The following is a 13,942-nucleotide window of genomic DNA, read 5'->3' as shown; positions in this document are numbered from 1 at the left end:
GTCAGTTATTCAGCTTGAGCCGTGAAAATAACAATATGCCTACTAAGATATCATATTGTGTCTAGTCAGGAAACATAATGTTGCTTTTGGAGTGAGGGAGAATTGTGTTAACACTGTAAAACAATCTGCTTGTGAGTGTTTTCTTTACTCCTGTCATAGGCCACACACATTATTCTGACTGGTGACTTGACAATCTACTTTCTGTCCAGAGTGTACATCCTGATAAGCAGGAAAAAAGGGACCACCCCACTACTTTGCAACAACTTCACTGTCATTTAAACATATGTATTTCCCAGTGAAGAGAGATAGATTAATGCGGATGCACTACTCAAATCTATTTACACTCTGGCGGACCACTTGAAGTCGTCTAAATAAGAAACAGCATGTCTTTAGGCAAACCAAACATGGTCACTCTGGGTCTCAAACATCACAGTATTTAGGTCATGACTACACTGTGTGCCTGCCAGATAACCAGCAAATGCTGCTTTTTGCAGTGGCGTTCAGGCTGGCTATTAATCATGAATGCATTCTTTATTTAGATGGTCTGTGCAGTATGAAACATGATGTGGATATGGGATTGCCAGTGAATTAAATTAGGTGGGTAAAAGAGGTCAGATCATAGTGGTATCTTCCTCACTGCCTCAAAGACCTCAGACAGCAGCTGCTAGCACGTTTACCAAGCACGTTTCCATCTGTTAACAGGCACGTTTGATGGAGAGTCGGAGTTTGATGGAAAGTCGGAGAGAACAGATTGACTGTGTTAGTAAAAAAAACAAATAAATCTATTGGTATAATAAGAAGGGTTAGTCCTCTTGTCACACATCTCCTCTGCTCCTCTATTTAAGAAACTCCACATTCTTACTATTTATGATACCAATATTTCTCAAATATGTGTTTTTATTTATTAGATACTTTCTGGTGGGAATATTCCTGAGCAGAATTTTAAAACAAATTCTCAGGTCCATTCTTACTCAACCCGTCAATCTCTAGATCTTCATCCTCCTAAATATCTCACTAGTAGATGTCAATTTTCAATAACATTTAGGGGAACCAAATTATGGAGTAGCTTTTCACATCAATCAATAAACTGTTCATCTATTAAATGTTTCAAAAGTCGCTTAAAGGGTCATTTTATATCTGTCTTGTAATTGCTTTTCCCCCATGTTGTCCATGTATCTGTTTTTATGTTTTTTTTATTTTTTCCCGCTGACATTGTTGTTTAGTTACGATTACCCAGAAGTTTTTATAGATATTTAAATCAATATCCTCCTCACAAACACTAACCATAAACTTCCACGCAACACACACACACTTGTCTTTTTTTTATATATTTACTGTGTTGTTATTGTTGTTATTATATATATCTTTTCCTAATTGTTTTGTCATCACTATTATGTAGTCATATTATTTCTTTATATTAATCTTGTCTCTATGTGTTATTTATATATATATATAAAACAAAATAATATATATATATATATATATATATATATATCTGTGTTATAATCCCATAGTCATAAACTGTAGTCATAACATAACATATAATATATATATATATAGATATATATATATTATATATCTATATATATATGGGATTATAACACAGATATATATATATAAATATCTGTGTTATTATCCCATAGTTATGAACTGTAGTCATCAAGCATCTCTTACTGTAACTCAGCAACCAATCACTGGTCAAACAAACAATGGTGTCGTCCAATCAGAAGCCTCGGTGAAGGTTTCTGTTGCTACGATGATTCTAGCACATTCTAGAGATCCGCAGTATAGTGAGATATTACTCCGCCCGTGTAGGCAAAAACAAAATATCGTTTTCAGTCATTCTATTTTTGACTTAATATTTACGTTTATGAGTTAACGTATGATTAATAAATAACATAATACAGTAAAAAATATGTTGAAATAGTGCGTTTCGATGGGGGACTACTTTTAAACGCGGACGGATATTGCCAGATGACGTATACAGACTCGGGTATATAAACCAGTGTCAGTGTGCTGCGGTTTAGTTCTACAGCGGAAGACGAGGAGAAGAGACAACTACGCCAGCAGAAAACGACTTATTAACTGCGTTTCTTTAATGTAAGTTCACATTTTATCTTATTTTTAAGTCATAGTGTTGTTAAACTATCAACTAGTTGTACAGCCCATGTTTTTAGTCGTTTGTTTTGGTGTCTAGTGGCATGTTTTGTGTCTCGATCCGCCTCAAATGTAACTGTTGAAGTACAATCTGCGTTGTTGTTTTTAACATTACACAGGTTGTTTTCGACTTAAAGCGACTAATCTGTTCGTCGGTTTTAATGGTTTGCTTAGCTTTTAGCGATGACTCAACGTTTCCAGTATCGTCCATTAGAGAGTAACGATAGCGGAACAAAAGGAAGGTCAATACGAGCTCAAAATGGCGCCCGGTCCAGAATGGCTGCTGACGGTTTAGAGGTTGACAATAATAGTCCTCTTTTAGTAGTGTTTTTAAGCTTTAGAGATGTTATTCTCATTTGAAAACAATAATTTACAGGTGATTCCAGTTCCATGGTGTTATATGTATAAATAGTAGTTATATTACTTGTATGTATAAATGTTTATCACTGTTATTTAGTCATGTGATTTCAATAACCACCAGTTGGCTGCTGATAGTTTAGAGGTTGACAATAATAGTCCTCTTTTTAGTAGTGTTTTTAAGCTTTAGAGATGTTGTTCTCATTTGAACACAATAATTTACAGGTAATTCCAGTGCTATGGTCTTCTAGCTATATCTATATAGAGAAAATCTCTATATAGATATAGAATCCAGTCTATATATAGAGAGAAAATCTCTATAGATATAGAATCCAGTCTATAAATGACTGCATTTATGTGACACGAAAGAGGGACCAGGGATGTTGTTGATTTATGTTTTTTTATATATATTATTAATATATCATCTAAAACCCTTAAATTACTATTTATACATATAAGACCATAGTGTGGAATTACCTTTAAACTATGTTATTGTGTTCAAATGAGAAGACATCTCTAAAGCTAAAAACACTACAAAAGAGGGGAATATTATTGTCAACCTCAATAAATATATATATATAATTTGCAAAAATAATTTAACAAGAAAGATGGAAAACATAATGTAGTCATTTAAGTCAGTTATTCAGCTTAAAATAACAATATGCCTACTAGGCTATGATATTGTGTCTAGTCAGGATATATAATGTTGCCTTCGGATTGAGGGAGAATTGTGTTAACACTGTAAAACAATCTGCTTGTGAGTGTTTTCTTTACTCCGTCATAGGCCGCACATTATTCTGATTGGTTACTTGACAATCTACTTTTCTGTCCGTGTGTACATCCTGATAAGCAGGAAAAAAACACCCCACTACTTTGCAACAACTTCACTGTCATTTAAACATATGTATTCCCACTGAAGACAGTAATCATAAATAGTAATTTAAGGGTTCCAGATGACATATTTATATATATTATTTATATGTATATATTTGTTATGATAACCACGAGTGCCCAGCAATTTTATATAATCTGTTTTTTTACCTATTTTATTCTAAATCCCTTTTTGATGTATCAATTTTTCACAGAAGCAAACATGCAGATCTTTGTGAAGACCCTCACTGGCAAGACCATCACCCTTGAGGTTGAGCCCAGCGATACTATTGAGAATGTGAAGGCCAAGATCCAGGACAAAGAAGGCATTCCCCCAGACCAGCAGAGGCTGATCTTTGCTGGCAAGCAGCTGGAAGATGGTCGCACCCTCTCCGACTACAACATCCAAAAGGAGTCCACCCTCCATCTTGTCCTGCGTCTGAGAGGAGGCATGCAGATCTTTGTCAAGACCCTCACTGGCAAGACCATCACCCTGGAGGTCGAGCCCAGCGACACTATTGAGAACGTGAAAGCCAAGATCCAGGACAAGGAAGGCATTCCCCCAGACCAGCAGAGGCTGATCTTTGCCGGCAAGCAGCTGGAAGATGGTCGCACCCTCTCCGACTACAACATCCAGAAAGAATCTACCCTCCATCTTGTCCTGCGTCTGAGGGGAGGCATGCAGATCTTCGTTAAGACCCTCACTGGCAAGACCATCACCCTGGAGGTCGAGCCCAGCGACACAATTGAGAACGTGAAAGCCAAGATCCAGGACAAAGAAGGCATTCCCCCAGACCAGCAGAGGCTGATCTTTGCCGGCAAGCAGCTGGAAGATGGTCGCACCCTCTCCGACTACAACATCCAGAAAGAATCCACCCTCCATCTTGTCCTGCGTCTGAGGGGAGGCATGCAGATCTTCGTTAAGACCCTCACTGGCAAGACCATCACCCTGGAGGTCGAGCCCAGCGACACTATTGAGAACGTGAAGGCCAAGATCCAAGACAAAGAAGGCATTCCCCCAGACCAGCAGAGGCTGATCTTTGCCGGCAAGCAGCTGGAAGATGGTCGCACCCTCTCCGACTACAACATCCAGAAAGAATCTACCCTCCATCTTGTCCTGCGTCTGAGGGGAGGCATGCAGATCTTCGTTAAGACCCTCACTGGCAAGACCATCACCCTTGAGGTTGAGCCCAGCGACACTATTGAGAACGTGAAAGCCAAGATCCAGGACAAAGAAGGCATTCCCCCAGACCAGCAGAGGCTGATCTTTGCCGGCAAGCAGCTGGAAGATGGTCGCACCCTCTCCGACTACAACATCCAAAAGGAGTCCACCCTCCATCTTGTCCTGCGTTTGAGGGGAGGCATGCAGATCTTCGTTAAGACCCTCACTGGCAAAACCATCACCCTCGAGGTTGAGCCCAGCGACACCATTGAGAATGTGAAGGCCAAGATCCAGGATAAGGAAGGCATTCCCCCAGACCAGCAGAGGCTGATCTTTGCTGGCAAGCAGCTGGAAGATGGTCGCACCCTCTCCGACTACAACATCCAGAAAGAATCTACCCTCCATCTTGTGCTGCGTCTGAGGGGAGGCATGCAGATCTTCGTTAAGACCCTCACTGGCAAGACCATCACCCTTGAGGTTGAGCCCAGCGACACTATTGAGAACGTGAAAGCCAAGATCCAGGACAAAGAAGGCATTCCCCCAGACCAGCAGAGGCTGATCTTTGCCGGCAAGCAGCTGGAAGATGGTCGCACCCTCTCCGACTACAACATCCAAAAGGAGTCCACCCTCCATCTTGTTCTGCGTCTGAGGGGAGGCATGCAGATCTTCGTTAAGACCCTCACTGGCAAAACCATCACCCTCGAAGTTGAGCCCAGCGACACTATTGAGAACGTGAAGGCCAAGATCCAGGACAAAGAAGGCATTCCCCCAGACCAGCAGAGGCTGATCTTTGCTGGCAAGCAGCTGGAAGATGGTCGCACCCTCTCCGACTACAACATCCAAAAGGAGTCCACCCTCCATCTCGTCCTGCGTCTGAGGGGAGGCATGCAGATCTTTGTCAAGACCCTCACTGGCAAAACCATCACCCTCGAGGTCGAGCCCAGCGACACCATTGAGAACGTGAAAGCCAAGATCCAGGACAAAGAAGGCATTCCCCCAGACCAGCAGAGGCTGATCTTTGCCGGCAAGCAGCTGGAAGATGGTCGCACCCTCTCCGACTACAACATCCAGAAAGAATCCACCCTCCATCTTGTGCTGCGTCTGAGGGGCGGCCAGTAAAGTCATCCATGATTCCATGTTCTTAAATTTATTTCCCTAAAGTTAACGTGCAATGTATGACATGCCGTACTATAAAGTTATTGTTACACATGACAAAAGTGTTAAACGTTACATGACCAAAAGTTTGATGCAAATCACTTAATAAATGATTTAAACTGAATATCCTGGTGGTTTCCATTCATGGTACAAATCTCCTGTTCACATACATAATATGAGCAGTACAGAGGCTAATTGAGTTACACACATTTGTGGATAAAGTTGTGTATCTGTAGTAGGAATGTAGCATCATTGGGAGTTCTGTTATGATTTCCTGATCATAGTAATGGTTTAGTGTTAACAAACAGTTCAATATGAACAGTAATTCTAATACAGTAGGTACATTTTAGCAATGGCATAAATGAGCCATGGGTATTTTTCTGTTATGTTTTCCTGATCATGGTAATGGTGTAGTGAACATAAACTGCTCAATTTGAGCAGTAATTAAAATACAGTAGATGCATTTATATGCACATATAAAGTGGATAACTGGGTAATTGAAATTGCTAAATGACTGAGAAATGTGTGTTGGGACTCGACTAGATGTTACTTATTAAAGAAAATGTTATAATTCACTGATATATGATCTTTACGGAAACAGAAATCTGATGTTCCTGCCTATACGGTGTACAGTATGGGCATTTTAATCAAAAACATCTAGCTGTATGGGAGAAGCATAATGTCTAGAAAAGAAAATCAGTCTAGCATTTTCATAACTCACCAATGATCATATTACTTAAAGAGTTTGCATGTCAAGCACAGTATCTCCAAATAGATAACTCGCCAATTTAGTAAGATGCTGCCAAAAGCTGGCAGATTTTGAGTGAATGAACTGCAGTTCTCCTGCAGAGGGTTTATAGAGATGGAGGTCAGCTTCTGAGTCACAGAACACTTGGAAAGGTAGACAGAATTTCTATCAATGAGGATGTGGCGCCATCTATAGTCAAGAGGTTGATATGTTACATAGAGGAAAGGCAAACAAACCACAAGAGGTAGGAGCCAGTGGGTCCACAAATGGGATTCAAGAACCACAGGGAGGAGGAAATATATTAAGAGTGTTGGCATACGAGGGGAAAAGTATGATTTCAATCGACAGAGGAAAGAGACAATATCAAATGTCTGAGCTTGGCATATTCTCTTTCACTAAGATGGAAATGATTTTCAGCATATGGAAACAGGAAAATTATTAAATTTGCAGTTTTTTTTGTCTTAACCTGGAACAGTTGACAGTGTGTGCTTGTGTGTTCCAAGAGAGATAAGGGGGAACCTTTTTCTATTACCAAGGTATAAAATGTGCAGCATATTCATATATCAGATTTCAGTACAAACATACTGTAGATTGTTTTATGCCCTGGACGTTTGCAGGCCTAAAGGAACCCAATGTCTCTTAACATGCTGAGGTTGGTTAGGTTGGTCATACATAGCATACGAGACACATTATACTGTATGTGTTAAAGGTCAGGAAAACATGCTTGTTTTTCAACATGCAAGTGAGATGAATGTGTGATGACCTTTGTGCATATATAGTAGTGACAACTCATTTAAAAAATGACAATCAAGCATTAAGAATGTTACCTACATTTGACACAAGAAAGGCTAGGGTTAGGGACGACATGGGATGTAATGTGGATTATGGATAGCACAAGGATTGTGCTGTGGTATTTGCTGTATAATCCACAACTAAATGGGCTCAACAACGTTATCTGGATAATCGGGTATCAGCTGTTTATCCTGCCAAAGGCATTTATTTCATAGCAGTGCTGACTTGCTTTTAATTTGTGCATCAAGTGCAGGAGGCTGTATGACAAAGAATTTATGGATCTAACTATTAAATTCTGACAACTTGCATCATATACAGTGTATTTCACAGAGCAGCTAACAGAAAAGGGAAAAATATGTTATATTATCTAGGTTTATTGTATAATCTTTGGATGATTGTCAGCCCCAGAGTAGGGGAAATAAGCAACAGTAAAACTGGGTATAGGCTACCAGAGGTGGGACCAAGTCATTGTTTTGCAAGTCACAAGTAAGTCTTGTGCTAAGTTTTGGAGAGGAAAAACTGGCATGGCCATTTTCAAAGGGGTCCCTTGACCTCTAACCTCAAGATATGTGAATGAAAATGGGTTCTATGGGTACCCACAAGTCTCCCCTTTACAAACATGCCCACTTTATGATAATAACATGCAGTTTTGGGGCAAGTCATAGTCAAGTCAGCACACTGACAGCTGTTGTTGCCTGTTGGGCTGCAGTTTGCCATGTTATGAGTAAACCATATTTTTTCACGCTGAGGGGGTTTCTGGAGAATATTTGTCATTGTTGCGTGTTGTTAATTGATTTCCATGATAAATATATACATATATTTGCATAATTGCCCACTCCCATGTTGATAGGAGTATTAACTCATCATCATCACCCATCCTATGTGTTTGTACAAATATGTCTCTGTCATGTCCTGTTGTTTTTATATTGTTTTTTATCTGTGTATGTTTTAACAGATTTTTGTAAGGTGTCCTTGGGTGTCCAGAGAGGCGCCACTAAATAAAATGTATTATTATTATTATTATTATTATTAAATACTTGACAAATCTCCTTTAACATTTGGAACAGATACAAAAAATTGCCATTCATTTGTGATTCATTGCAATTAAATATTTGAATCAACTGACAGCCCTAGTATATAATAATTATCAATGTGACATATGGCTAATTCATATATATTTAGATAACTAAAATTAAAGTAAATACATAAATTATGTATACATGTAGTTTTGGGGCAAGTCATAGTCAAGTCAGCACACTGACACACTGACGACCGTTGTTGCCTGTTGGGCTGCAGTTTGCCATGTTATGATTTGAGTATTTTTTTATGCTAAATGCAGTACCTGTGAGGGTTTCTGGACAATATTTGTCATTGTTTTGTGTTGTTAATTGATTTCCAATAATAAATATGTACATATATTTGTATAAAGCAGCATATTTGCCCACTCCCATGTTGATAAGAGTATTAAATACTTGACAAATCTCCCTTTAAGGTACATTTTGAACAGATAAAATAATGATTAAAATGTAAATAGAAACTTGAAATGGGAACTATTTTCTATGGCGGATGGATACCATTAGATGACGCGTCACCAGTATAAATATTCCTGTCCCCCTGGCAACAGCGCAGTCAGAGAGAGGTGTTAACGGGCTACAGCAGCACAAACACTGGAACAAACTGTAAGTATTATTGTTTGTTTATTAAAAAAACAACATGTTAGCAGTGATATTGCGGGTTATTTGTAGTTTTTCCATCAATTTACAGCTTCCATACGGTTTAACTAGGCTCTATTTTGTTCGGTTTTAAGCGGGTACCGTTAGCTAGCTGAACAAAACGAAAGCAAACAACAACAATACCTTTAAAATGGCGCTGGTGCTGGAATCATCAGCCTCCTACTAGTATGTTCATGTGATACAGGAGGAGTCATCACTCCTGGGAAGACAAAGTCATGACTAACATGTCTAAAAAAAAGGTTGAAAAAAAGTCAGTCTAGTGTAAAAAAAAAAATCCTAAAAGTCATAGCATAATATGTCAAAAAATCATAAAAGTTAAAGTATGTCTCAAAAAAGTCATAGGAAGTCATAGTATAGTATGTCAAAAAAATCATAGAATAATATGACAAAAAATCATAAAAGTCATAGTATAGTAAGTCAAAAAAGTTCATTAAAAGTCATAACATAGTATGTCAAAAACAAAGGTCCTAAAGCCATAATATAGTATGTAATAAAAATCATAAAGTCAAAATATAGTAAATAAAATTCATAGTATATGTCGAAAACAGTCATAACAAATCATAGTGTAGCATGTCAAAAAATCATAAAAAGCCATAGTATAGTATGTCGAAAAAAAGTCCTAGTATAATATGTCAAAAAATCATAAAAGTCATAGTGTAGCATGTATGAAAAAGTAATAAAAGTCATAGAGTAGTTTGTCAAAAAAAGGTAAAACAAAAATTCATAGTATAGTGTGTCAAAAAAATCCTATAAGTCATAGTACAGTATGTCAAAAAAATCATAGAATAATATGACAAAAAATCATAAGTCATAGTGTAGTAAGTCAAAAAAGTTCATTAAAGTCATAGTGTAGTATGTCTAAAAAAGTCATAGTATAGTGTTAAAAAATCATAGTATGGTATGTCTAAAAAAAGTCATAGTATAGTGTGAAAAAAATCCTAAAAGTCATAGCATAATATGTCAAAAAATCATAAAAGTTAAAGTATGTCTCAAAAAAGTCATAGGAAGTCATAGTATAGTATGTCAAAAAAAATCATAGAATAATATGACAAAAAATCATAAAAGTCATAGTGTAGTAAGTCAAAAAAGTTCATTAAAGTCATAGTATAGTATGTCAAAAAAGAAAAATCTTAGTCATATTATAGTATGTAATAAAAATCATAAAGTCATAATATAGTATGTCTAAAAAAAGTCAATAAAATTCATAGTATAGTACGTCGAAAACAGTCAGAACAAATCATAGTGTAGCATGTAAAAAAAATCATAAAAAGCCATAGTATAGTATGTCTAAAAAAAAGTCATAGTATAGTTTGTCAAAAAATCATAAAAGTCATAGTGTATCATGTCTGAAAAAGTAATAAAAGTCATAGTTTTGTCAAAAAAGGTAAAACAAAAATCCTATAAGTCATAGTATAGTGTTAAAAAATCATAAAAATCATAGTATGGTATGTCTAAAAAAAGTCAGTGTGAAAAAAATCCTAAAAGTCATAGCATAATATGTCAAAAAATCATAAAAGTTAAAGTATGTCTCAAAAAAGTCATAGGAAGTCATAGTATAGTATGTCAAAAAATCATAGAATAATGACAAAAAATCATAAAAGTCATAGTGAAGTATGTCAAAAAAGTTCATTAAAGTCATAGTATAGTATGTCAAAAAAGAAAAATCTTAGTCATATTATAGTATGTAATAAAAATCATAAAGTCATAATATAGTATGTCTAAAAAAAGTCAATAAAATTCATAGTATAGTACGTCGAAAACAGTCAGAACAAATCATAGTGTAGTATGTCAAAAAAATAATAAAAAGCCATAGTATAGTATGTCTAAAAAAAGTCATAGAAAGTCATAGTATAGTTTGTCAAAAAATCATAAAAGTCAGTGTATCATGTCTGAAAAAGTAATAAAAGTCATAGTTTTGTCAAAAAAGGTAAAACAAAAATTCATAGTATAGTGTGTCAAAAAAATCCTATAAGTCATAGTGTAGTATGTCTAAAAAAGGTTACAAAAAAGTCATAGTATAGTGTTAAAAAATCATAAAAATCATAGTATGGTGTGTCTAAAAAAAGTCATAGTACAGTGTGAAAAAAGGTCATAAACAAGTCATTATATAGTATGTCCACAAAAATCATAAAAAGTCATATTATAGTATGTTTAAAAAAAGTCATAAAAATAATAAACAGTCATAAAAAATAATAGTATCTAGTATGTCTAAAACGTCAATAAACAAGTCATAGTATAGTGTCAAAAAAACATGCTCGAATCACCGGCCTCCTACCAGTATGTTCATGTGATACAGTAGGATACAGCTCACTTTTATCACTCATAGTAAGACTAAGTAATAAGTAATGACTAAAGTGTCTAAAAAAGTTATAGTGTAGTATGTTAAAAAAATTAATTAAAAGTAATAGTATAGTATGTTCAAAAATCACAACAAGTCATAGTATAGTATGTAAAAAAAAAAGTCAATAAAATTCATAGTATAGTATTTCGAAAACAGTCAGAACAAATAATAGTATATAGAATGTCAAAAAAATGTCATAAAAAGTCCTAGTGTAGCATGTCTAAAAAAGTAATAAAAGTCAGTGTAGTATGTCTAAGAAAGGTTAAAAAAAAAAAGTCATAGTATAGTGTCAAAACAACCATATGCTCGAATCACCAGCCTCCTACCAGTATGTTAGATACAGTAGGATTCAGCTCACTTTTATCACTCGTGGTCAGACAAAGTAAGAAGTAATGATGTCCCGAATAATGGCGGCTGTATATGCAAAACATATGTATAAAGACAACAATCAATTAATGTATACCTCTGACGGGAAGACTTAATTAATTAATGGCAGTATATTCAAATGTAGATGTAAGACATTGTATATAAAATGAGAAAAGCATACTTTCATAGTGGACTGATCAAATGAATGACACTCATCTGTAGAGTATACTAGGCCATTTTTACTGTAGGCCTGTTTAAATTAAAGGATGATAGTAACGTGGAATCTTCATTTTTCACAGGTGCAAACATGCAGATCTTTGTGAAGACCCTCACTGGCAAGACCATCACTCTTGAGGTCGAGCCCAGCGACACCATTGAGAACGTGAAGGCCAAGATCCAGGACAAGGAAGGCATTCCCCCAGACCAGCAGAGGCTAATCTTTGCTGGCAAGCAGCTGGAAGATGGACGCACCCTCTCTGACTACAACATCCAGAAGGAGTCCACCCTCCATCTCGTCCTGCGTCTGAGAGGAGGCATGCAGATCTTCGTTAAGACCCTCACTGGCAAGACCATCACCCTGGAGGTCGAGCCCAGCGACACCATTGAGAATGTTAAGGCCAAGATCCAGGATAAGGAAGGCATTCCCCCAGACCAGCAGAGGCTGATCTTTGCTGGCAAGCAGCTGGAAGATGGTCGCACCCTCTCCGACTACAACATCCAGAAAGAATCCACCCTCCATCTTGTCCTGCGTCTGAGGGGTGGCATGCAGATCTTCGTTAAGACCCTCACTGGCAAGACCATCACCCTGGAGGTTGAACCCAGCGACACCATTGAGAACGTGAAAGCCAAGATCCAGGACAAAGAAGGCATTCCCCCAGACCAGCAGAGGCTGATCTTTGCTGGCAAGCAGCTGGAAGATGGTCGCACCCTCTCCGACTACAACATCCAGAAGGAGTCCACCCTCCATCTCGTCCTGCGTCTGAGGGGCGGTCAATAAATGGTTCCATGTTTTCACTTGCTTAACATAACAACCTAACCCAATAAAGTATGCAAGATTAAATTATATGGTGTTTAACCCCTTTTTTTTTTGCACATTTGTCTAGAATGTGAACACAATAAGAGTTGATGGGTTTTCAAAGTTATCATACATTCAGAATAATTTGTATCATTTATATAGGTAATATTCTGTTAAATACAAAAGACAATGTTGGAAAGTTGTTTTTTTTATATGGAAGTTATTTTTGAATGGATTCATTCAATTTAGAATTTTATCAACTAGAATTACATTGTTTTTTTATAATACATGGGCACTCTAATGCTCTTTATTTCCTTCGCAATCTAAAAGCAATTAATTAATCTACAATGTACAAAATAATGTGGCTTTGTCATTCACAAAAAGCCATTTGATATGAGAATTCAATGCTTTGAAGAGAAATGGGTAAATGTTAAGTTTTTCTTGATTGGTTCCAGGAAGTGGGTTTATTGAGGTACCCGGATAATTTGGAGTAAAATAAGGAGCTGTCGAACCAGGAACCTTAAGTGATGTGAAAAATCCTGTAATAGTGGGTTTTACTCAGCAAAATTATCCAGATAACTCAATGAAAATGACTTCCTGTTGACTAGTATCCTCTCATGAATTGCATCCTGGCAACAGGGAAACCTGGTGGTTCAAGGGTCAGCGTCTTATTGATCACCTCATGTTCACCCCCCCATAACCCCAGTGGTCTTGACTCTGAATCTGGATGAAAAGCTCCATAGCATTAAATCAAATAAGTCTCTTACAGGAAATCAAATCTTCCTGTACTCCTAGGCTATTTAATGAAGCATGAAATGCCACATGGGAACCACTAGAGGTCACCTGCTCACTGGTGGTACTCCAACCCTGAAGTTCCATGAAGTTGCAGTTACACGTTTCCTCTACCGCTGTACAAATCTGAGGTTAAGAGTGAGAGTGCCTGTCCTGGTTGTTTAAATCTGACAGAGGATAAAGGTCATGCTCCAAAGCAGATGCTTTGCTTTTGCTTTTAGCGGGGTTGGTTATGATTTAATACATGTAAAATGAGTGAGTGAAAAACTTGTGATATACCTCAAATAAAGAATCACACATCTTATTACTGATTTACAAAAGAACTGCCATTAAGACCATAAAGGCAGCCAGTAACAAAAGAGAACGGGCTGCTGAGGCGACAGCTAGAGAGAAGATGCAAAGAAGGGAGTTTTCATTATCATTAAAGAGACTGGAAGGAAAGATGAGAATAACC

The 13,942-nt window shown here is 37.1% G+C and overlaps 1 protein-coding gene across 1 annotated transcript; it reads left to right on the top strand.

Moving 5' to 3' along the window:
- The first annotated feature begins 1,960 nt into the window (after positions 1 to 1,960).
- On the top strand, positions 1,961 to 12,744 carry LOC141752614 (polyubiquitin-C). The gene is made up of 4 exons (XM_074610660.1): positions 1,961 to 2,100; positions 3,600 to 5,662; positions 8,866 to 8,920; positions 11,981 to 12,744. The coding sequence occupies exons 2-4, from the start codon at positions 3,608 to 3,610 to the stop codon at positions 12,676 to 12,678; spliced, it is 2,808 nt and encodes a 935-aa protein (XP_074466761.1). The 5' UTR covers positions 1,961 to 2,100; positions 3,600 to 3,607; the 3' UTR covers positions 12,679 to 12,744.
- Positions 12,745 to 13,942: the final 1,198 nt, after the last annotated feature.

The sequence above is a fragment of the Sebastes fasciatus genome, chromosome 16 (genome assembly GCF_043250625.1).
Source record: "Sebastes fasciatus isolate fSebFas1 chromosome 16, fSebFas1.pri, whole genome shotgun sequence".
Taxonomy (NCBI): domain Eukaryota; kingdom Metazoa; phylum Chordata; class Actinopteri; order Perciformes; family Sebastidae; genus Sebastes; species Sebastes fasciatus.
This window is presented reverse-complemented; position numbering and strand designations above follow the sequence as displayed.